Source organism: Coregonus lavaretus (genome assembly GCF_964263955.1).
Source record: "Coregonus lavaretus genome assembly, chromosome: 6".
Lineage (NCBI taxonomy): Eukaryota > Metazoa > Chordata > Actinopteri > Salmoniformes > Salmonidae > Coregonus > Coregonus lavaretus.
In genome coordinates this window covers 42,289,679-42,312,162 of record NC_139993.1, presented here as the reverse complement: position 1 = coordinate 42,312,162, position 22,484 = coordinate 42,289,679, and the positions used below count along the sequence as shown (strand labels likewise).

At 44.0% G+C, this 22,484-nt stretch overlaps 1 protein-coding gene across 1 annotated transcript; it reads right to left on the bottom strand.

Annotated features, from left to right (window-relative positions):
* Positions 1-223: 223 nt before the first annotated feature.
* On the bottom strand, positions 224-21,950 carry qsox1 (quiescin Q6 sulfhydryl oxidase 1). The gene is made up of 12 exons (XM_084163360.1): positions 21,494-21,950; positions 18,704-18,804; positions 18,253-18,301; positions 18,025-18,127; positions 17,238-17,328; positions 16,523-16,668; positions 15,171-15,305; positions 14,911-15,040; positions 7,514-7,636; positions 6,470-6,608; positions 4,907-5,083; positions 224-2,225 (listed from the first exon to the last, which is right to left on the bottom strand). The coding sequence occupies exons 1-12, from the start codon at positions 21,783-21,785 to the stop codon at positions 1,288-1,290; spliced, it is 2,424 nt and encodes an 807-aa protein (XP_084019486.1). The 5' UTR covers positions 21,786-21,950; the 3' UTR covers positions 224-1,287.
* Positions 21,951-22,484: the final 534 nt, after the last annotated feature.

Below are 22,484 nucleotides of genomic sequence, written 5' to 3'. Positions count from 1 at the left end.
AAACATCAAGTGGGAAGATGTGGAGGGACAGAAAAAAGCATAATCTGGCATCTCATGTACTTTGGATATTGATGGTATACTGTATGTACATTTGATTTACATGAATCTATAGTTGAAGAGAGATATAAAACAGCAGAAAAGTAGTTAGAATATACACTATAACAGTGCCACTTGCTCCAGGAGAACTATCAAAGTCAACAAGTGAACAATCATGACAACAATGCACGATTTTTGCAAAAATAATTTTATTGATTGAGATAAGCAAAGCAAAACACAGTATATTGAGTTGAATGAGACCAGTAAGCCTAATGTAATGGACACCAGCCAAAACCCCAATCCTGCTTATTTTGTACCCTGTGAACAAGTGCTGCTCTACAACACTTAATTAATGTCTAAAAACTCTATTGTGCAAAGCTAATTGGGACATGTAACATGCACTAGCCAATCAGACAATAGCATAGCATGGCCAGTCACAAAACAGACCACTGTGGAACAGAATATGTGAACCACAGAATAAGAACTAATGTGTGAACACTAAGCTACACAAATCTGAGCACACACACACACAATCTGAACAGGGCGTATATATATATATATATATATATATATATATATATATATATATATATATATATATATATATATATATATATATATATATATATATATCTGTTATCATATGGCATCTTTGTTTATTTGGAAGCATCCGCTTGCTTAATGCTAAAATCAATATAGATAATCTTCTTGCAGACACTGTTTTTCCAAAATGACATTCAAAGCACATTTATCTTTGTAAAATCACATTTTCGAATGGAGGCTGATTTCTTTCTAAGAATATAAAATAGTTGTTAGAGTACACAGCTCATAGAACTCTTTGGAAAGGCTTGCAATGACAGGCCCATGAGAAAGAGCGGTGTTTCTCATATTGCATTAGGGCTTTTATCCATAAAACTATATACATACAGTGATTATCTTTTCACATAAATGAATTTGTCATATGGCATTATATACAGCCTAAAAATTACAATACATATCAAATAAACCCCTTGTGTTGTATTCACAAAAATCATTAAAATCCCATTAATTCCCTCATGTTTTAATTCATCCTTCAGAAGTGGTAAAAAAATACAACATTTTTTGGGTCATAAATTATTATCCTGAATGCAAGCACCACGAAGCAATCCATTGATGCAGAATATTACAGATCCTTCAGTTGGAGGGTTTAAGAACAGACCACAGCATCACTGTATGGGTAAATCTACAGTAGCTCTGCCAGGTAGTGTTGACTCAGGGCAGCGCCACCTTGGCCCGGCGCAGCCGCCAGCGGTTCTTGAAGAAGAGGTACATGGCCAGCAGACACATGGAGGACATGAAGTAGAGGAGCACACACAGGCTGATATCCAGTCTGGAGAAGCCCACGCTCAGCAAGGACATCCAGCGCCTCTTGTTAGGGCGGGGGTACATCTCCAGAGTCCCCTCCTCCTCTGACCCAGTGTACTGGCCCGTCAGGATCCTCTTCTGCAGCGTGTTGTGCTGCCCTAACAAGTCCTCTGGCTCCACGGGCTGCATCCCCAGCCACAGCACCGGCCCCTGTTCCAGGCCGGCTCCAGGCTGCGGCTTTTCCTTCTGCAGGGTCCTGCGTTTGACACGGGAGGACACCGCGGCTGCAGCGTGGAGGGCCTTGGCCTTGTACTGCTGGTTGATGAAGGAGTCCAGGTCTACAATCTCCTCCTGGTGGGGCCTGAACTTCAGCCCCACGATGCTGGCCCTGCGCTGGGGTTGGAGGGACACTTCTGCATTGGGCTTTACCCAGGGTGGGGGTTCAGACATCTGCACCTCTCCTCCTGCCCCTGCCCTCCGCGCCACTTCCTCCTCCTCTTCTTCCTCTTCCTCCTCCTCCTCCTCTTCTTCCTCCTCCTCCTGGCCTGGTGGTGGTTCAACCAAGGTGTCCTGAGCCTCCCTGGCCCTCCTCTCTGCTCCTCTCTTGGCCTCCTGCCCCTGCTGCCTGGCGACTAGCCTCTCCTTCTGCCTGCTGAGGAGCTGGGCCTCCTCCTCCAGGTAGTCAGAGAGGAGGTGTTCAGAGGAGAAGTGGGAGTGGAGGAAGGTGAGCAGCTCTTCCTGGTTCCAGGTGTGTTCTCCACTCCTCTTAACCCCATGGCAGCTGGGACACAGCTCTGGGGACGGCCACTGGATCTTAGGGAAGTGGGGATCCTCACTCAGGGCACCTGGTCAGCAGGAATGAGACGGTTACTTAGGATGGATGTGTGTGCTTACTTATCGGAGCTAACATAAATAAATGATACAGATAACAACAGTGATGTTGAGAGGGCAAACTGTTTTGGTGGAAATTTAAATGTATTAGGTAAAACAGACTGGTTCCATTGAAGGACTTACTGACGACATCTCACACAATAAAACTCAACTGATACCAAGAAAACACAGAGGTATTTTTGTATGCAGAATCTATGTTGATGCTTGAATACATTACATAGATCAATTTCCCCACATGGCTCATAATAAGCAGTAAGTGTAGTGTGTTTGCATCATGTGTGTGGGTGAGTGTGTGATGTTTAGCTGTGTGAGTGTGTGACAGGGTCTAACAATGATCAATGGGCTTCTGGGACATCCCAGAAGGAGGGGTGGCGAGATAATAGACGTGGTCCAAGCAGACAGCTACTCCCTCCTCCCCATCCCCAACCTCTCCCAGACCCCAAACCTCCACACCCCTTTGAAGACGGCCCAATCTCCAAATTGAATATGAAAGCAGGCACCTCCAGAGGGGAGCTCTCCTTTTAATGAATTACAATTTTTTTTTCCTTTGCATGTTTTCTTTAGCCCCCCAAATGGAGGCATCTGCTAATAAATTGCTTGTCGTCGCCCATGCGAGAGGAAAGTCAAAGCTGCAGCAGTTCTGTCACTTTACAGCGCTGTCAATTTACATCCCCCGTCTCTCCCCCAGATTAATCTCAGTCATATGCATGTGTGTATGTACTCTGCATACAGCACTTTACATAAGAGATACATCAATTTTACTATGTCCTGCTGGGCTTGGGGCGTTTTATACATTTCACCAGCGTGACAAATTTCATATCCCGTCCCCTTATGACGACATGCCTCTGATGTCTCTATTCTCATCACCTTGCCTTTCATTTCCAGGGGTGACTTTAGCAATAGTACCAATACTGATATTGTAACAAAGGCTTGTCAGGAAATGTCATTCAAAGCATCGCATAAATATTAATGGAGTATAAATACATATCTATTGTTTACCACACCAAAATGGTTTCTTCGGCACTAATTCTGAATGTGGAGATCTACTGTACAGAACACAGGAGCAGTAATAATGTAGGCAGACTACATAGCAAACCAACAACATGAGGCTGATGCACTACAGTATGAGCTGCTCCATCTCCAGCAGCACTACTGAGAGAGGCTCTGCTGTCTGTAGACATGCGTCTCTATCTCACCCTGTTGACAAGTGGCAACAGGACAGGTCTGCTGTTGCTGCCGCACCGGGCTCGGCTCAGAGTCCCTTTGTGCCAGCTAAATTAATTGTGTTGCTGCTTTACAAATAGGCCCTGCTTCATGCATGGCTGCCTCTGAAAGGAGGGCATGGGGAGCTGCTAAAGAGCCCCACTTTAGCGAGGAGGCGGAGAGGGAGGGGTGAGAGAAAGAGAGGGGGAAGAGGAGAGTATGTTCCCCCTGGGGAAGACTGGGATGAGAAGCAGAGGCGTTTGTGAAGGGGGTGGGCCGACAGAGGAGATACTGCTACTCATTGCTACCAACACCCCTGCCCCATCCCCTCCCCACCAGCCCAGCCCACCCTCTGAGGCCCTGCCCCCAAACCCCACCACACGTCACAACTTGAACCACCCTTGTGAGGGATTACAAAACAGGGGGAAGCGTGATGCCGGTGACATGGCGTGTGCCACCTGCGGTCACAAGCATCTTGGAAATTGAGCCTGGGCCCCTGGGCTCCTCTTGGGCTGGTGGTCCCCGCTCTGGGAGATTGTTGCCATATCAATTGTCAAGCGGAGGATATGACTCTCTGGGGAGGGAGGGACAGACATGCAGTCCTAATAGGGAGGAGTGTCTGGGGACCAGGGACAAGCACAGAAGGGGACGCACACGCCCCTCTGTCCTGTTATTCAGGACACAGGCTGTCCAGGAGATTGAGGATGGGGGAGTCACCACCACCAAAAGACAACAATGCGATTTAACAAAGGGAGGTGATAATGACAGGTTTGTGCCTAATAAACTCAAATGATGGCCCTAACAGCCAACTCAGCAGCCATATAGCCCTCATTAAAATGACACGGACGTCAAGGCTGAAGTCTTTGGTGTTTGCAGTCTTTGCCGTTTCCAGTCTTTAGCATTACAGTTAAGGTCATAGATTTAGTATTTACTGTTGACCTGTAGTGAGCTCTAGACAGGCTGGGGCAGGGAATCTCAGTCTTCTTGAAGGAGGGCTAATCTCTGAGAGGAGGAAGAGATGGGGGAGACTGGGTGAGGAGGAGCGAGGAGGGACAGCTGGTGTCTGCCCAGAGGATCGCCAGGCGTATTATAGGGATTTAGGGGCTAGGAGCAGAGTTGGGACACTTGGGGGGGAAGGGGGGTTGGTCTGTATGAGATCGTGAGAGGCTGAAAGAGATCCTCTAGGGGGGAAGTGGGAAAGGGAAAAGTACGGTTGCCTGTGAGGGCCACATTTATCTAATGCTACTGTATGGACAATGGTGACCACTGTAGGAGACGTTTCAATTTGTCATACTACTCTCTATAGTAGTATGATATATGCAACTTATTTACTAATATAATTAGCATATTATGCTTTACGTGTTGGAGGTTCAGTCTAAAATACCAATCATACTCAATGGAAGTTACAGTAACATTTGTCATGTGTCCTTACCTGCCAGTCTGCTGTTGACGTGGTTATGGTGGGACCAGAGCCACAGCACGGCGGAGGACAGTGTCCTCACATGGGACATGCTCTCCTTGGCCATGTTCTCAAAGTGGGTGGCACACTCCCGACAGCCAAAGAAACTGTGGATGTATGACCTCATCACCTGGAGCACCTCCTGGGGGTCTGGGGAGAACAACGCACAGGAGGAGGAAGTCATCAACAAGATGAACCATACTTGTTATACACATCAGTGTGACGTGTACTGTTGAAAAGTAGTCTGTAATATTGTACATTTGAAAATCACAGCAAGTAATGTCTATCTATTGTTTCGTATACATTTAGTATGGGCTATGGACATATGGGTTTGACACAATGTAAAAAGGTGCAACGGTCCCTTAAAATGTTTTGCCAATTATTATGAAAGGCTAAAAACATCAAAACATGGACAATGGACATGGATAGAGAGGGCTTTTTCAGTATTAAACTATTAGTTGTTAATAACAGGGCAATAAGGGCATGCATCTTGAGTCCGCTGGGCATTCCCACGGTGCTCTGATGTGTTCCATGAATAACAGTATTTAGTCAATGTGCTCTGAAAAACAACCAGGTTGGCAGATGTCACCATCAGTACCAGCACCGTACCAGTGGCGAAATTTCTGCTGCAGGTTTTTGTTGTGTTTAATACCCTACAGTAAAGCCTTATTTTGCCCTCAGATGAGCCGTGGTGGTAGGGTGGAGGCCTAATCCAGAGGTCCATCCGCAGGGGGCCAGATGGACACCCCTGGTCCCCTGCTGGCCCATCTGCAGGTTATGTGCCCCCTCTCCACCCCATCCCATAAGCCCTGGTATTAAGCCCTCCAGGAGAGGAGTGCTGGTCAGCTGCCTCTTATTAACTACTCAAATTCCACTAATCTAAAGAAATCCCTTTTTACCCACCCACAATTAGGGACTGTTTCAGATGGTGGTGTGTCAAGAAAACAGAACAATAACAAAATAACAGAGCTTTGTATAGGCTACTCACGGAATTTGACACTGAAGTAAGTGTTTGAGTGGTTGTGGGACTGTCTAAATGTTGTGCAAGTGTGTGCAGTTACATATGGTCAATGCAAAACATTCCTCTAAACATTCCAGGCTAATTTGTTCACAAAGCACTTGTCCCCGGTTGGTCACCCCCCACCCTGCCCTACCTGGCCCATATCCCTGTATGAAAGCAGCAGCCCCTGTGTGAATGCTGTTCACTCTTCTGACTGGCTCAATGACCTGGAGGGATCTGTCCCCAGAGAGCCATAGGGGTTCTAACAGACTGGAAACACTTGTGTCATGGTTCATCGCCTGGGCACACACTCACTCCTCCAAGACTGAATGGCTGCTGACTTCTGGCCAATTTTCTAGGAGGCGACGGGCTCTACAGGCCGCATCAACAGGCCAACATGGCAGGAGGGCTTGTTTTAGCTTCTAGTAACATCCATTTTCCACTTATTACCATTGTCACAGGAACATTCCTATTGAGTTTAGTGATAGTATAATCATAAAGACGTAAACAGCTGGTGTTTAGTGAGTTTTTCCTACCTTTGCCAGCAGCTTCCTCGGCTTGTACAGTGAGGACATGGAAAAGGGTCCACATGCCACAGGGGAACCCTCTGAAGTGGGGCTTGGAGCCCTGGCAGCCCACCCACCGCACCCCCTCAGGCAGCGCAGCATCAGGTACCTGATCACACACAAACGCACACATTAACAAGCATTTACAAGAATTTCGCTACACCCGCAATAACATCTGCTAAATATGTGTATGTGACCAATAAAATGTGATTTGAAAATGTGATGATTTATTTTACTTTAACATTTTTCTAGATAGGGCCACATTGATCAATCTTCTCATAGAGCAGGTTACAAGGAAACAGCTTTATCTGAGGATTCTTAATAGAGGTTAGTTTACATTAATGAAAACAGGCCCAGTAAGTACATGGAAAATATATCTATGATCTATTTTATTGCAACATTTCATGTTAAGTGGGAGAACGTTCTGTGCCATACAATTCTCATTCTATATCAATTTTGATTCCAGGTTAATGGAAACACCTCAACAGAGTGGTGATATTGTGTTCAGGTCAAGGAAAGGAAACACTGGTGAAACATGCTGATCAAACAGCATATTGTCTTTTTGTCCCTGCCACTGCCCAGGATAGCAGAGTCTGTGATTAACAGAATTACTCCAAAGTCGATAGTAAAGATTCGGTGTGTGTATACTGTTCGACACCAGTCCATTTCTTAGAGGAGCTGGTTCATACCTCTTCATTGATTCATTGATTCAGCTGCTAAAAGCTAATGATTTCACTAAGTGACTGGTCCAATTGGTGAACCTATAGGCATGTAGGCTTTCATCCAAAGTCAATATCACATACATTTTCCAGTTATACATATGCTGGCACAAGGCTGTGAGCAAAGATTAATATCGAGACATATAAACCTACTTCCCTGTGTGTTGATATTCTATGCCTGCAACATTTCAGCTATCATCTATAAAATCACTTGACTCTGGCTCATCAACAATATGGTGAGTGGTTCTGCCTCAGGCTTGTCTGATTGGCTGGTGGCTGTGGGCTGACCCCTCACCTCTGCAGTGTTGTCCAGAGCATCCCTCAGAGAGCTGTAGGAGAGCTCTGTGTCCTTCTGACCCTTCAGCCACGTGTCCACTGACTTCAGCAGGTTCTTCACCACAGGACGACCAGGGAAGTACTGCCCAAGACAACATTACAGATAAATATCATCATCATTAACTCTCCTCGTATTTCATACAATAGACTCTTAAACAGTATATTTTTTACTGTGTGATAATAGATTATTATCACTAGGAGTTGGAAATCCATCTGTTATGACATCTGTCTGAGGGTAGAAATTTCACCTAAACCCGCTTTTGCAGTACTTAACGTGTAATGTTGTTTCCCTTAATTTAGTAAAAACGACAGTGAATAAGTCACTGGAGGATTTGTCATGATTGTCTCTTCTACTGTTTGTTTCCATTCTCTAACCTCTGTAGTTGTCAAGAAGTAGGTTGAATTAGGTTGACATTTTGGGCAAACGGGCAAACTCAGCTCCATCATTCATTGAATCAGACAGCTCATTCATCACAAAACCCACTGATATTGCCAACTACTTTAATGATTTTTTTATTGGCAAGACTAGCAAACTTAGGCATGATATGCCAGTAACAAACGCCGACATTACACATCCAAGTATAACTGACCAAATTATGAAAGACAAGCGTTGTAATTTTGAATTCCGCAAAGTGAGTGTGGAAGAGGTGAAAAAGTTATTGCTGTCTATCAACAATGACAAGCCACCGGGGTCTGACAACTTTGATGGAAAATTACTGAGGACAATAGTGGACAATACTGCCACTCATATTTGCCATATCTTCGATTTAAGCCTACTAGAAAGTGTGTGCCCTCAGGCCTGGAGGGAAGCAAAAGTCATTCCGCTACCTAAGAATAGTAAAGCCCCATTTACTGGCTCAAATAGCCGACCAATCAGCCTGTTACCAACCCATAGTAAACTTTTGGGGAAAAACTGTGTTTGACCAGATACAATGCTATTTTACTGTAAACAAATTGACAACAGACTTTCAGCACGCTTAAAGAGAAGGACATTCAACAAGCACAGCACTTACACAAATGACTGATGATTGGCTGAGAGAAATTGATGATAAAAAAGATTGTGGGGGCTGTTTTGACTTCAGTGCAGCTTTTGAAATTATTGATCATAGTCAGCTGCTGGAAAAATGTGTGTTATGGCTTTACACCCCCTGCTATATTATGGATAAAGAGTTACCTGTCTAACAGAACAGCCTCGTCAACATAATCCAGGTAGAATCAGGAATTCCCCAGGGCAGCGGTCTAGGCCCCTTACTTTTTTCAATCTTTACTAACAACATGCCACTGGCTTTGAGTAAAGCCAGTGTGTGTATTGTATGCGGATGACTCAACACTATACACGTCAGCTACTACAGTGACTGAAATGACTGCAACACTTAACAATGAGCTGCAGTTAGTTTCAGAATGGGTGGCAAGGAATAAATTAGTAATACATATTTAAAAACTAAAAGCATTTCATTTGTTACAAATCATTCACTAAACCCTAAACCTCAACTAAATCTTGAAATGAATAATGTGGAAATTGAGCAAGTTGAGGTGACTAAACTGCTTGGAGTAACCCTGGATTGTAAACTGTCATGGTCAAAACATGTTGATACAACAGTAGCTAAGATGGGGAGAAGTCTTTCCATAATAAAGTGCTGCTCTGCCTTCTTAACAACACTATCAACAAGACAGGTTCTACAGGCCCTTGTTTTGTTGCACCTGGACTACTGTTCAGTCGTGTGGTCAGGTGCCACAAAGAGGGACTTTTAAAATTGGTTCAGAACAGGGCAGCATGGCTGGCCCTTAAATCTACACAGAGAGCTAACATTAATGATATGCATGTCAACCTCTCATGGCTCAAACTGGAGGAGAGATTGACATTATCACAACTTGTTTTTGTAAGAAGTGTTGACAAGCTGAATGCACCGGACACCCATGCATACCCCACAAGAAATGCCACCAGAGGTCTCTTAACAATCCCCAAGTCCATAACAGACTATGGGAGGTGCACAGTACTACATAGAGCCATGACTACATGGAACTCTATTCCACATCAGGTAACTGATGCAAACAGTAGAATCAGATTTTAAAAAACAGATAAAAATACACCTTATGGAAGTGGGGAATGTGAAGAGACACACACAGGTACAGACACATGCATACGAACACAAACACTAGCACACACACACACGTACATTGTAATATTGTTGTATGGTGGTATTATACATTTTGTATTGTAGATGTGTAGTGGTGTAATAATGTTATATAATGTACTGTTTTATATTTTGTTTTATGTGTAATGTAAGTACCTTAATGTGTTTGGACCCCAGGAAGGGTAGCTGCTGCCTTGGCAGCAGCTAATGGAGATCCCTAATAAATACAAATACAAAGACAACATGGCGTGTGTGGAAATATGACACTGCAACTAACAGTGGGCCGCTATGGGAGGCAAGGAGCAAATCCCAGTGCCTTGTGTTTGAGATGGGTGGTGACAGGAGAGTGTCAGCTGAAGACAGGGAGAACAAGCTGATTGGAGGTGTAACAACAGAACAAGCTGATTGGAGGTGTAAAGGCACTTCCTATCCTTAAAAGAACCCTTACAACAGCCACCCTGGAAGACCCACCATTATACTGCTATGATGACTAGTAATGACTAGATTCTACAGGTCGGCCTGGATTTAACACTAACGACTGAGAGACGACCAAATAAACAGTAGGCTGTCATGGCAACCTTCTCCCATTCAAAACAGAGAGGTAAGATGTCTCAGTCACGATGGACTATTTAAGTTCATTTAAGCATTTTCTGGCATTGAGTCATGGCGAAACCGTGACTATTTATGAGGAGCCTGTAGATAACAATCAAATCAGATGCACACACACATGCGCAGGCATGTATGCACGCACACACCCGCAAGAAACAGTCAGTGTAGTAAGATCCAGCAGTGTGAATATGGTTGACCTGGAAGTGGGCCAAGTGCTGCCCTTTTGGGGCACAAACCCATCAGTACGACACAGAGGCAGGAGGGGCCTGGCCCAGCCCGGCCGGTGGGACAGCATCCCAGAGGTGCACCTTTTTGATTTGTGCTGCGGAGTCTTTTCAATTTGCCCTGGCCATCTGTTCAGCAGCGTTTGGGTGCCTCGCTCATGGTTCTATTCATCACTCTCTAACTGGATCTCCATTACACCAGACCCATTTAAAAAGGCTCCTGGAGATTTACTTAACCCCTGTGCCCCACACAGCCCCATACAGGGTTTGACTTGCTCCCTTAATCTGAGACATTCAGCCAAAAAAGATGGTGTTTGGGTATTTACAGACACAGATACCCAATCCCCTACTACAGGTGGGGTGTTAACAAGATACAAAGAGGTCCCCCGGCTGCTGCTGAGGAGGACAATTGGTTTATCGTCCGGGCGGCCGAGAAGCCTAGGTCTGGGGACTACTGAGCACTAACCAGGCTGAAAAGCTCATTAACACACATTTGAATTTAACAGTGAGGAAATTGGGGACGGGCAGGCAAATGGGCTCTGCTCACCAGAGCTAAACACTTAGCATGTTCTGCTCTCTGCCAGCGCATCTATTTCCCAAATCATAAGCAAAGGCCAACATATATGGCTGGGAAATTAGTAGTACTTCAGTCTGAAGTATTTGCAGACGTCACTGATGCGCAAACATGAACATATCAAGTGTGATGAATCAATGCTACAGTATACTGTATCCCCATCATGAAGGAACTCTGAGTGACCTCTTCTCTGGTAGCGTACCTCTAACCACTATCAGAGCCCCCACCTGACCCCCCAACCTAACCCCCTGCCCCTCCCCCAGCCTCTCAGAGGACCATGACAATCCACTTCACCCGGTAATATGTCATCTTAAATCCGATTAGTATCAGCACTTGAGAAACCGCAGTTTCCTCAGAGAGACGTTCAAAAGAGAATGCATCTGTCGGCCTTGCCCGGGGAAGCCCTTTTTAATCCTGCCTCATTCAACCTCAGGGACCAATATACATGCCACTGAGTAAAAGCTGCCTAACTGCTCCCCTGCTCCCACTGCAGGCAGCAGCCGAGTGGACCTATCTGTCATGCCCACAGCCCAGCCACAACCCGACAAACAAAGGCCATTGTCCTACTGGTGGAGTCCAGAGGTTGGTGGGCTGCCTATACAGTATCACCGAGGCCAAGCAGTTGCCACAGCCACATTCCACCACCATGCACCTCCGCTAACTGCTAACCTTAGCATGGGCACACTGAGCCACGCGCCACGGGAGAGAGATGGATTTGGGCTCAAGTGCCCCCCTAAATCCTTGTTTTATTCCCTGGCCCTCCCTCCCTTGCTGCTGGAGGCTTCTTTCAAGAAAGCAGGATAGAAACAGACATCCTAAAAACCTCTTTGTAATGCTCTCATGCTTCCCAGATCCACTTTTTTAAATCCTCATATACATGTAGGGATTCATAAATCTGGATTCTGGTTGACAAGACAGTAAATCTAGTAATATTACGGCGCAGGAAAATATAACTCGTTTACGTCCTGTCTGGGACAGAGATGCATTGTGATGTGGGAGCACACAGCACACCACAGAATCTATTGACAGCGGAGTGTGTCAGGAGTGTGTCATCGGTATGACACCAGCTGTAGGTTCTGTGCACAGTGACTCATTCTCAGGATGATCCAATTACACCAGTCAGTCACTCTGGAAGTTTAAGAATCGTATTTTGCTGTGACATGCCGTGCGTGTTCTCTAGTAGACGGGTAAACAGTAGACGGGTGAACAGTGCTGTGCGGTCCGCCATTTGGTCATAATAACGGTTGAGGGGATACGAGAGAGTGAGCATGAACACAGACCATGGTTATATACACATGGCTCACTTGTCTGTATTGGTCCAAACCAGCCCTAAGACATGTTGAATACAACCCCTTTGTTGAGGCAACGGTCTGACAAACGTCAATAAATACTGCTGCAAAGCCTGCTTTCTCTGCTACAGATTCAGCAAGGACATTGTGGTGGGGCACTGACAGAAATACCACAGGGAGTTTAAGGTATTGACAAAACAAACTGGAGTTAATGGGGGGCTGGAGTAAAACCCTCCCACCGTCCCTTCAACCCCTCCCTAGAGAGTCTGAAATAAATCACAGAGATATGTGGTGGAGAGGCTGCCTGATGCACAGCCAATAAGAGCCTGACTGGGGAGGTCAATGTCTTGGAATCCCTGCCACAATTCTGGGTAGGATAGAGCTGGGAGGGGAGGGGTTGGGGCAGGGGGACCCAGCTCTAGGAAATCCTAATCAGGGTATGTCTGCATTCAAGAAAGAGGTGGGGAACCAATGGGAAGCAAATAAAGTATTTCCCCAAGAGAGCCTTTTGAATCCTGACAAGTCAATGGCCTCCAATTTTGGCCTCACCATTGACATGCTTATTTTCGTTAATAAGCATGTAAAAACTACGTAATAGTGTAGTTATTGTACACTTACCGGTATAACATTAAGAATTTTGAACCAAGTAACATCAGCACTATAATTCAATTTGGTGAATTATATGGACCATATTGTCATAAATAAAGTACCAGTCAAAAGTTTGACACACAAACTCATTCAAGGGTTTTTCTTTATTTTTACATTGTAGAATAATAGTGATGACATCAAAACTATGAAATAACACATATGGAATCATGTAGTAACCAAAAAAGTGTTAAACAAATTTAAATATATTTTATATTTGAGATTCTTCAAATAGCCACCCTTTGCCTTGATGACCGCTTTGCACACTCTTGGCATTCTCTCAACCAGCTTCACCTGGAATGCTTTTCCAACAGTCTTGAAGGAGTTCCCACATATGCTGAGCACTTGTTGGCTGCTTTTCCTTCATTCTGCCGGACGACTCATCCCAAACAATCTCAATTGGGTTAAGGTCGGGGGATTGTGGAGGCCAGGTCATCTGATGCAGCACTCCATCACTCTCCTTCTTGATCAAATAGCCCTTACACAGCCTGGAGGTGTGTTGGGTAATTGTCCTGTTGAAAAACAAATGATAGTCCCACTAAGCCCAAACCAGATGTGATGGTGTATCGCTGCAGAATGCTGTGGTAGCCATGCTGGTTAAGTGTGCCTTGAATTCTAAATAATCACAGACAGTGTAACCAGCAAAGCACCCCCACACCATAACACCTCCACCTCCACCTCCATGCTTCACGGTGGGAACTACACATGCGGGAGATCATCCGTTCACCCACACTGCATCTCACAAAGACACAACTGTTTGAACCAAAAATCTCCAATTTGGACTCCAGACCAAAGGACAAATTTCCACTGGTCTAATGTCCTTTGCTCGTGTTTCTTGGCCCAAGCAGGTCTCTTCTTATTGGTGTCCTTTAGTAGTGGTTTCTTTGCAGCAATTCGACCATGAAGTCCTGATTCACGCAGTCTCCTCTGAACAGTTGATGTTGAGATGTGTCTGTTACTTGAACTCTGTGAAGCATTTATTTGGGCTGCAATTTCTGAGGCTGGTAACTCTAATGAACTTATCCTCTGCAACAGAGGTAACTCTGGGTCTTCCATTCCTGTGGCGGTCTTCTTGAGAGCCAGTTTCATCATAGCGCTTGATGGTTTTTGCGACTGCACTTGAAGAAACTTTCAAAGTTCTTTAACTTTTCCGGATTCACTGACCTTCATGTCTTAAAGTAATGATGGACTGTCAATTCTCTTTGCTTATTTGAGCTGTTCTTGCCATAATATGAACTTGGTCTTTTACCAAATAGGGCTATCTTCTGTATACCACCCTTACCTTGTAACAACACAACGGATTAGCTCAAATGCATTAAGAGTGAAATAAATTCCACAAATTAACTCTTAAGAAGGCACACCTGTTCATTGAAATGCATTCCAGGTGACTACCTCATGAAGCTGGTTGAGAGAATGCCAAGAGTGTGCAAAGCTGTCATCAAGGCAAATGGTGGCTATTTGAAGAATCTCAAATATATTTTGATTTGTTTAACACTTTTTTGGTTACTACATGATTCCATATGTGTTATTTCATAGTTTTAATGTCTTCACTATTATTCTACAATGTAGAAAATAGTAAAAAATAAAGAAAAACCCTTGAATGAGTAGGTGTGTCCAAACTTTTGACTGGTAGTGTATATATTTTTAAAGTAAAGCTGAATTAGAACTAATTATGCAGCTAAATCGTTTAGAAGGCCTCTGTTTCACAACTGATATAACAACTCCCAAATACTGTCTCCCTCTCCCTCTAGTGGTATGTCATCATAACTGCATAGCCATGACAACAGCTGATATGAACAGAGAGAGGATGAATGGGTGCGGTTAGTGTTCAGTATGGGTATGGTTTAGTTTCAGTGTGAGCAGCAAACCTGTCCACTCACCTTCGCTAGTACTGAGATGTAGCGTTGTAGTGTGCTCAGAGCCTCTCCTTTGATGACAGGGTGAGCTGCCAACTCCACGCGCAGAGAGTAGTGCAGAGTAGACTCCAGGTCTGCCATATACACACGAGACCTGACGACACACAGAATTCAACATTTTTGTCATGGAATCAATGGGGTTACATTAGTAAAGCTTATACCTAAAAATTAGGAATTCCTTTTTCTGGACACTATTACTGCTTTGTCAAGTTAAAATGCTTTACCTGTTGAATGGTCTCAATTGGTCCTCTGTTGTGTTTTTCGCAAGGTCAGAGGTCACTGGCAGTGGCTTTCCGGCCCGCACTACCCCAGGAAGCCTCTGGAGGGCGTAGGAGTAGAAGGTCCGGGCCTCAAGTTGTCTGGAAGACAGCCAAACAGACAGTTAAGTTCACAGGTAGGACTGATGAATTTCCATTGATCTGGCAGCCAGCCACAGGAGGATTTTAACCATGGAAACAGGTGAAAAATCCTTCCCACTAGAATACAAACACAGACCTCACAGTATATTTTATCTACAGTGGAAGAATAAGGTTTTTGGCTTCTCTGTCTAGGAATAGGATACAAGTGGTTGCCTGTGCCAGGGCCTGCCCTCATCAGAACACAGGTGGGCTCCTGGTCTCCTCACTAAGCCCTCATGGCCTCCTCTCTCCTCTGGTGAACAGATGGTGCTGAGATACCATCGCTGATCATTTCCCTCTGTTAACCCTGGCAATGGAACAAAAAGACTGCTACCCATCTCCCTGTTCCTACCAGCCAGCCAAACTACCCTGTGGACCAATGAGAGCAGGAGGATGGTCCAGGCCTGAGCGCGTCCGGCCCACCCCTGCCTGGAACTCAATTACACTAGACTTTCTGGGGCGCTATTCATTGTGGGGTCCCCAGAGCACAGAGGCACGAGTCGGAGGGGGGAGAGGCACGTGTTGGAGGGGGGAGGGAGGGGCCGCGTTCACCTGGGAGAGGCACACGCATGACGGATGTGCGACGCTACCCCCCCCCCCCCCCCCCCCCCGGATCAATCACGCACTCAACTGTGATGGGCGACCATCTGTCGCAGCACAAGGCGAGGTTGGGGTGGTTTGGCAGGTGAACCGCAGGAAAGGAAAGCTATTGTATCCATGCAAGAAATTAAAAACCCCTCTGTACGCCCATGAAGAGGAGGGGGGAATAAATAAATCAGCAATAAATCATTTCCTTTTTTCATTTGTCAACTAAAAAGACTCTTCTTGCATGCCAAGTTATGGAAATAAGCAACACAAAGCGAAAGATACAGCAGATTAATTCACGGGGTGAGGAATCATCGTACAAAGTATTATGATATTGAATAATGATAAAAATGAATAATGAATATTTTAATTCCATGATCCCATTAAGAGGCCAGATGTTAAAAGGCATCCTATCATAGCTGTGGATAACACAACTGAAATAAAGCCTTTCACAACAAGATTGTTGAGTATTGAATCGTGAAAATTGAAGAAGAAAAACTCTTGAGTAGGTACATTAGGGTCCAGACTGAGGAAAGCTGAACGTGATCTGCAGTTCTGTCACATATTGTGATGGTATTAGAGCAGCCACTCACACATGGAGCCTGGTGGAGATCCCACTAGGATAGTACAGGTAGCAGGATGGGAAGTCGGTCACACCCAGTTTAGCCACCAGGGCGTCCTCAGTGCTCAGGACCCTCCGCACGGCTATGTTCTCATACTGCAGTAGGTCCAGAGTCACCTGGTGAGGAAGAAAAACCAACACACAGTAATGACCGACTGTCTGTATGTTGTTTAAACTGGTTGTACTAGACACACACGTACACTGTTGACATAGTGACACACTGTTGTTGACACAGTCCCATAGTCAACATAATGTTTGCCTTCTATACAGCAGGGGTAGGCAACTAGATTCAGCCAGGGGACGATTTTTGTCAGAGCGGATGGTCGGGGGGCCCGAACACAATAATTTGTACACTGCAAATTGACCACAACTAAGCCCAAAAAGAGATTGTATTAGAAAATAACAATAATGTTATACCTTGATTACATTGAGACACTCTCACATGTCTCTTTTTTTAATTGTGGGAATACTTGGGAACAGATTTCCTAAAAAAAATTTGGGGGAGGGGCTGAATCAAAATTTAGTGGAGCCAAACAAATATCACTGTCTGATGCCAACCCCTGCTATACATGGTCAACATTTACAAGCACACTAAAAACATTTTCTATTTGACCGCCCTCAGGCTTTTTTCTCCTCCATTTCCCTCTGAGGAGCATGTAGCTTGACTGACGCTAATGGATTCTTACCTCTCTGCCCACATATGAGTTAGAGGTCTCAAAGATCAAGGCCAGGTGTTCCACATTGTTAGTCTCAAAGAAGTTGTCAAGCTCTGCTTTGCTGTGGAGAGAGGAGGATAATACATTTTACATAGTGACCACAACATATCACTAATAGCTGACATTTGAAACATCAAGTACATTTCTATTAAGTCTTCATATAAATTGAACAACATCCCAATCTGAGCATTGACATGTAACTCACATGACAAGTGGGATAGCGCCTTAAGTTGTTTTCTTCAAAAGAGGAAGACCTCATAATCTAACGCTTTCATTCAGAAAATAGGAATCAACATGTTCTACTTCCTATGTTATCAACCATTATCTTGTAAAGTCCCTGTGATGAATAATGCGAAAAGTAAAGTGTCACTTATGATGGTTTGGAGCAGTGTGTGAGTTTATGTGCTGTGGCACAACCCAATAGACACCCTCATTTATCCATGAAAACCTTAAAACCAAGGGTGGTATTGTCACAATATAAATGGAAGTCATGATGGGCTAGGCCCTAGAGGTAGTGGTTGTGTGTGTGAGCTCTAGGGTGGTTGTGTGTGTGAGCTCTAGGGTGGTTGTGTGTGTGAGCTCTAGGGTGGTTGTGTGTGTGAGCTCTAGGGTGGTTGTGTGTGTGAGCTCTAGGGTGGTTGTGTGTGTGAGCTCTAGGGTGGTTGTGTGTGTGAGCTCTAGGGTGTTTGTGTGATCAGAAGAGGCTGCCTCCCTTGTGTGTTTGTTTAAAAAAAAAAAAAGATTGAGGCTGCCTCACCTAGCTGTCTCCAGAGGGGGGCAGGCAGGGGGCCACGGCTCCTCATGGGTCTCCATCTTATCGATGATCTTATGGCGTAAACCACTCACATCACGAGAAAATCCTGGGAGGATTCAGGCACACAGGATTAATAAGTGAACATGTAGAAAAACACAGTTCAAAACTTCTCGTACTAGCCATTCATATCATCACCATCTGCCCCAGGAATTATCTAAACATTTGCATTACCTCTGAAACCTTCTCCCTTGGAGTCAGGTTTGGAGTAAGCGTGGAAGAACTGTCAGAGGGAGAGAGAGTAAGAGGATCAGATATCAGGTCGCCACATGTTGACCACTGGGAGGAATAGGTGACACCCCTACCCCGTTAAAACACCTTCCTACTTTAAATCACCTGCAGATGTTGCAGCTCCCTCATTAATTTAGACAAATTATCTCTTTCATTTGACTTTCACCGGACGACAGCAAGAAGAACTCAGAGATTTATTGCCGACTAATCTAAAGTGAGTGTATTGCTAACTGAAATGTAACTGTTAGGGGTTATGAGTTTTTGTATGGTAAAGTTTTAGTGTCAAAATAGCTGATAATGACTCACAATCATTTTTTTACATTGGATACATTGGTTCCTGTGAGATAAGACACTGAAAATCCATAAGGCTGGTGGAATATAACAATTGAAGTACCTTCAGTGTTGGGTACCCCCTGACACCAAAACGGGAACAAATCGGGCCATTATCTTGATTAGCACAGTCTATGGCAGCTAAATCCACAGCCGGTTTCCATTCTAGGAAGAGACATTATAATTAGTGTCAAACTCAATGCACAACTACATACGATACAGGTTATATGCAGGAAAACAGCTTTTGATTTTAGTACCAAATATTCCTCTGATTATTACAACTCCTAAGCATATACAATTATTCCGTATGATCAACTGGAAAGCAGGCCAGAGGCTGGTGGCTTCTCTCTAGATCTGAGGCTTTAAAACCTGCCTCATAGTTTGGGCCTGCTGCCAATAGGAAACTATGTCAATTTCAAACTAATTGCATGGGATTATTTTCCTGTTACACAGTTAATTGGATCCCGCTTATAGACTGAGGCCTGAAATGCCTAAATGTATTCTAATTTGGGATTCCAAAGGATGGTGCTTGAACAAGAGTAGCTATGAGATGGACAGAATGTGAATTCCTAAATCACATCATATGCTCCAATAATCAAATGTAAAGGCTGCCTTCTGGGAGGGGAGGAGGAGGGGGAGGGCTGAGATACTGGCTGTCCTGAACTCTGGAAAACAACAAGGTCAGAATCACACTGCTTTTTTCTCGTAATTTACATGTTAAAGTGGAATAATACAGGAATATAAAATAAAACAATTGTTAATAATTGTTTTATTTAAAAAGTCTAGAAATCATTTTTAAAAGTCTGCATAGGCTAATACATTTTGGTTTTATAAATTGGATACTACACACTGCCTCAATTTGCACTGCAGTTTGATGGGCATATAAAACATGAATACATACAGTGCATTCGGAAAGTATTCAGACCCCTTGACCTTTTCCACATTTTGTTACGTTACAGCCTTATTCTAAAATGGATAAAATTGTTTTTTCCCCCTCATCAATCTACACACAATACCCCATAATGACAATGCAAAAACTGGTTTTTATAAATTTTTGCAAATTTATAAAAAAGAAAAGAGCTGAACTATCACATTTACATAAGTAGTCAGACCTTTTAGTCAGTACTTTGTTGAAGCACCTTTGGCAGCGATTACAGCCTCAAGTCTTCTTGAGTATGATGCTACAAGCTTGGCACACTTGTATTTGGGGAGTTTCTCCCATTCTTCTCTGCAGATCCTCTGAAGCTGCAGATCCTCTGAAGCTGTCAGGTTGGATGGGGCGCGTCGTTGCACAGCTATTTTCAGGTCTCTCCAGAGATGTTTGATCGGGTTCAAATCCGGGCTCTGGCTGGGCCACTCAATGACATTCAGAGACTTGTCCCGAAGCCACTCCTGCATTGTCTTGGCTGTGTGCTTAGGATCGTTGTCCTGTTGGAAGGTGAACCGTCACCCCAGTCTGAGGTTCTGAGCGCTCTGGAGCAGATTTTCATCAAGGATCTCTCTCTCTGTACTTTGCTCTGTTCATCTTTCCCTCAACGCTGACTAGTGTCCCAGTCCATGCCGCTGAAAAACATCCCCACAGCATGATGCTGTGACCACCATGCTTCACTGTAGGGATGGTGCCATGTTTCCTCCAGACGTGACGCTTGGCATTCAGGCAAAAGAGTTCAATCTTGGTTTCATCAGACCAGAGAATCTTGTTTCTCATGGTCTGAGAGTCCTTTAGGTGCCTTTTGGCAAACTCCAAGCGGGCTGTCATGTGCCTTTTACTGAGGAGTGGCTTCCGTCTGGCCACTCTACCATAAAGGCCTGATTGGTGGAGTGTTGCAGAGATGGATGTCCTTCTGGAAAGTTCTCCCATCTCCAGAGAAACTCTGGAGCTCTGTCAGAGTGACCATCGGGTTCTTGGTAACCTCCCTGACCAAGGCCCTTCTCCCTCGATTGCTCAGTTTGGACGGGCGGCCAGCTCTAGGAAGAGTCTTGGAGGTTCCAAACTTCTTCCATTTAATAACGATGGAGGCCACGGTGTTCTTGAGGGCCTTCAATGCTGCAAAACATTTTTGGTACCCTTCAGGTGGACTCCAATCAAGTTGTAGAAACATCTCAAGGATGATCAATGGAAACAGGTTGAACCTGAGATCAATTTCGAGTATCATAGCAAGGGTCTGAATATTTATGTAAATAAGGTATTTCTGTTTTTATTTATTATACATTTGCAAAAATTTCGAAAACCCGTTTTCACTTTGTCATTATGGGGTATTGTGTGTAGATTGATGAGGGAAAAAAGTAATTTAATCAATTTTAGAATAAGTCTGTAAACGTAACAAAATGTGGAAAAAGGGGATGGGTCTGAATACTTCCAGAATGCACTGTATGTGGAAAATGAAGACAAATGTATGTTGCAAGAGAGAACATTTTAATTTGTTTAACCCATGACTTGTACATGTCACACACGACCAGTCAATTATGATTGGTTTATTAACAACAACCCGTTCATTTATGAATGGGCTTCCAGTTTCTATAATCAAATTCATTAAAATGTGGTCATTTAAGATACATGTCAAATTATATTCGTATTCGGGGCTAAATGTACTTCTACCTGATGCCTTTAATGAAGGTTTTCGATTGCGTTTTTCTCTTCGTAATCGAAACCTTCATAAAAGGCATTGGGTAAAAGTAAACGAATACACGAATACGAATATAATTGTACATCTTAAATGACTAAATATTTATGAGTATGATGATATAAGCTTGAAGCCTATTCAAAAACAATACGAGCCGTTAACCAGGAAGTAGGCGAGACTTTCATAGGGCAAAACATTCTATATTATATTACGGGAAAATGCACACCAACCTTTAATATCTCTTGCGAGACTTTTCCATACGGGAGAAAATGCAATACAATGCCCGCACCAAGAGGCGTAAAACTCAACCACCTGTGCGGCCGTAGAATTCACCAAAACGCTGTCTACATTATCCGGGGTTAAAACGACTACCTGATCAGAAGCGGTGTACAAGCCAGCTTCGGTGGTAAAAGGAAAAAGTAAACACACAAATAAGAACATCGTAGATATGAATGACTCTCTCAAATTTGCGTGTATTTTCCCTGTAAACCGACATGTTGCACCGCAGCAGCGCCACGCCATCTTCGTGTGTTTTTCTGACAGCCAGCAGCTCCGAGCAAGGCAACCACTGTATTAGAAAGTTATAAAAACTTTTTTCACTCGTCCAATTCCCTCCCCCAACCTCTGACCGCCGAAGAATCAGGGCTACATTCATAAACTAGGACGGAGGTGATATTGTTCCATATTAATGGATTGGAGAGTTTTGTTGATGGGAGTTCATGTATCCATATGTGAGAATACTTGTGTCTATGTATTTGAGAGTGGTTACATTTCTCCCCATTACTCAGCTGTTTACAAAATAAAGTGGCAGGGACCCCGCTTTGTTATTGTTGGAATCACAGATGGCCCCTTTAAAAGGGGTTAGCCTGCAGGACTATTCAATGTCCATTATCCAGATTTACTATCTGATAATTGTGACTTAAATATCTCATAATGACTTCTCATAATTATGACTTAGTAAGTCATAATAATGAGATACTACCTCATAACAACTTAGTTCTCAATTATGACTTAGTAATTCATAATTATGAGATAATGATATACTATCTCATTATTATGAATTTACTATCTCACAATTGTGACTTAGTATCTCAAAATAATGACATCTCATAATTATGATTTACTACCTCATGATAATGACTTACTATTTCATAACTCGTAGTCAGACTTCCAAATGCTATTGTACATAAAAAAACATTGTGACAAGGTGTGGGGTATGAC

Excerpts from the sequence above, each read along its gene's own strand:
- qsox1 (XM_084163360.1), bottom strand. The coding sequence starts at position 21,785 with ATGGCGTGGCGCTGCTGCGGTGCAACATGTCGGTTTACAGGGAAAATA. Across the intron at positions 18,128-18,252 it reads CAAGGGAGAAGGTTTCAGAG|GATTTTCTCGTGATGTGAGT; the intron begins GTAATGCAAATG and ends GAATCCTCCCAG. Across the intron at positions 16,669-17,237 it reads ACTCATATGTGGGCAGAGAG|GTGACTCTGGACCTACTGCA; the intron begins GTAAGAATCCAT and ends CTTCCTCACCAG.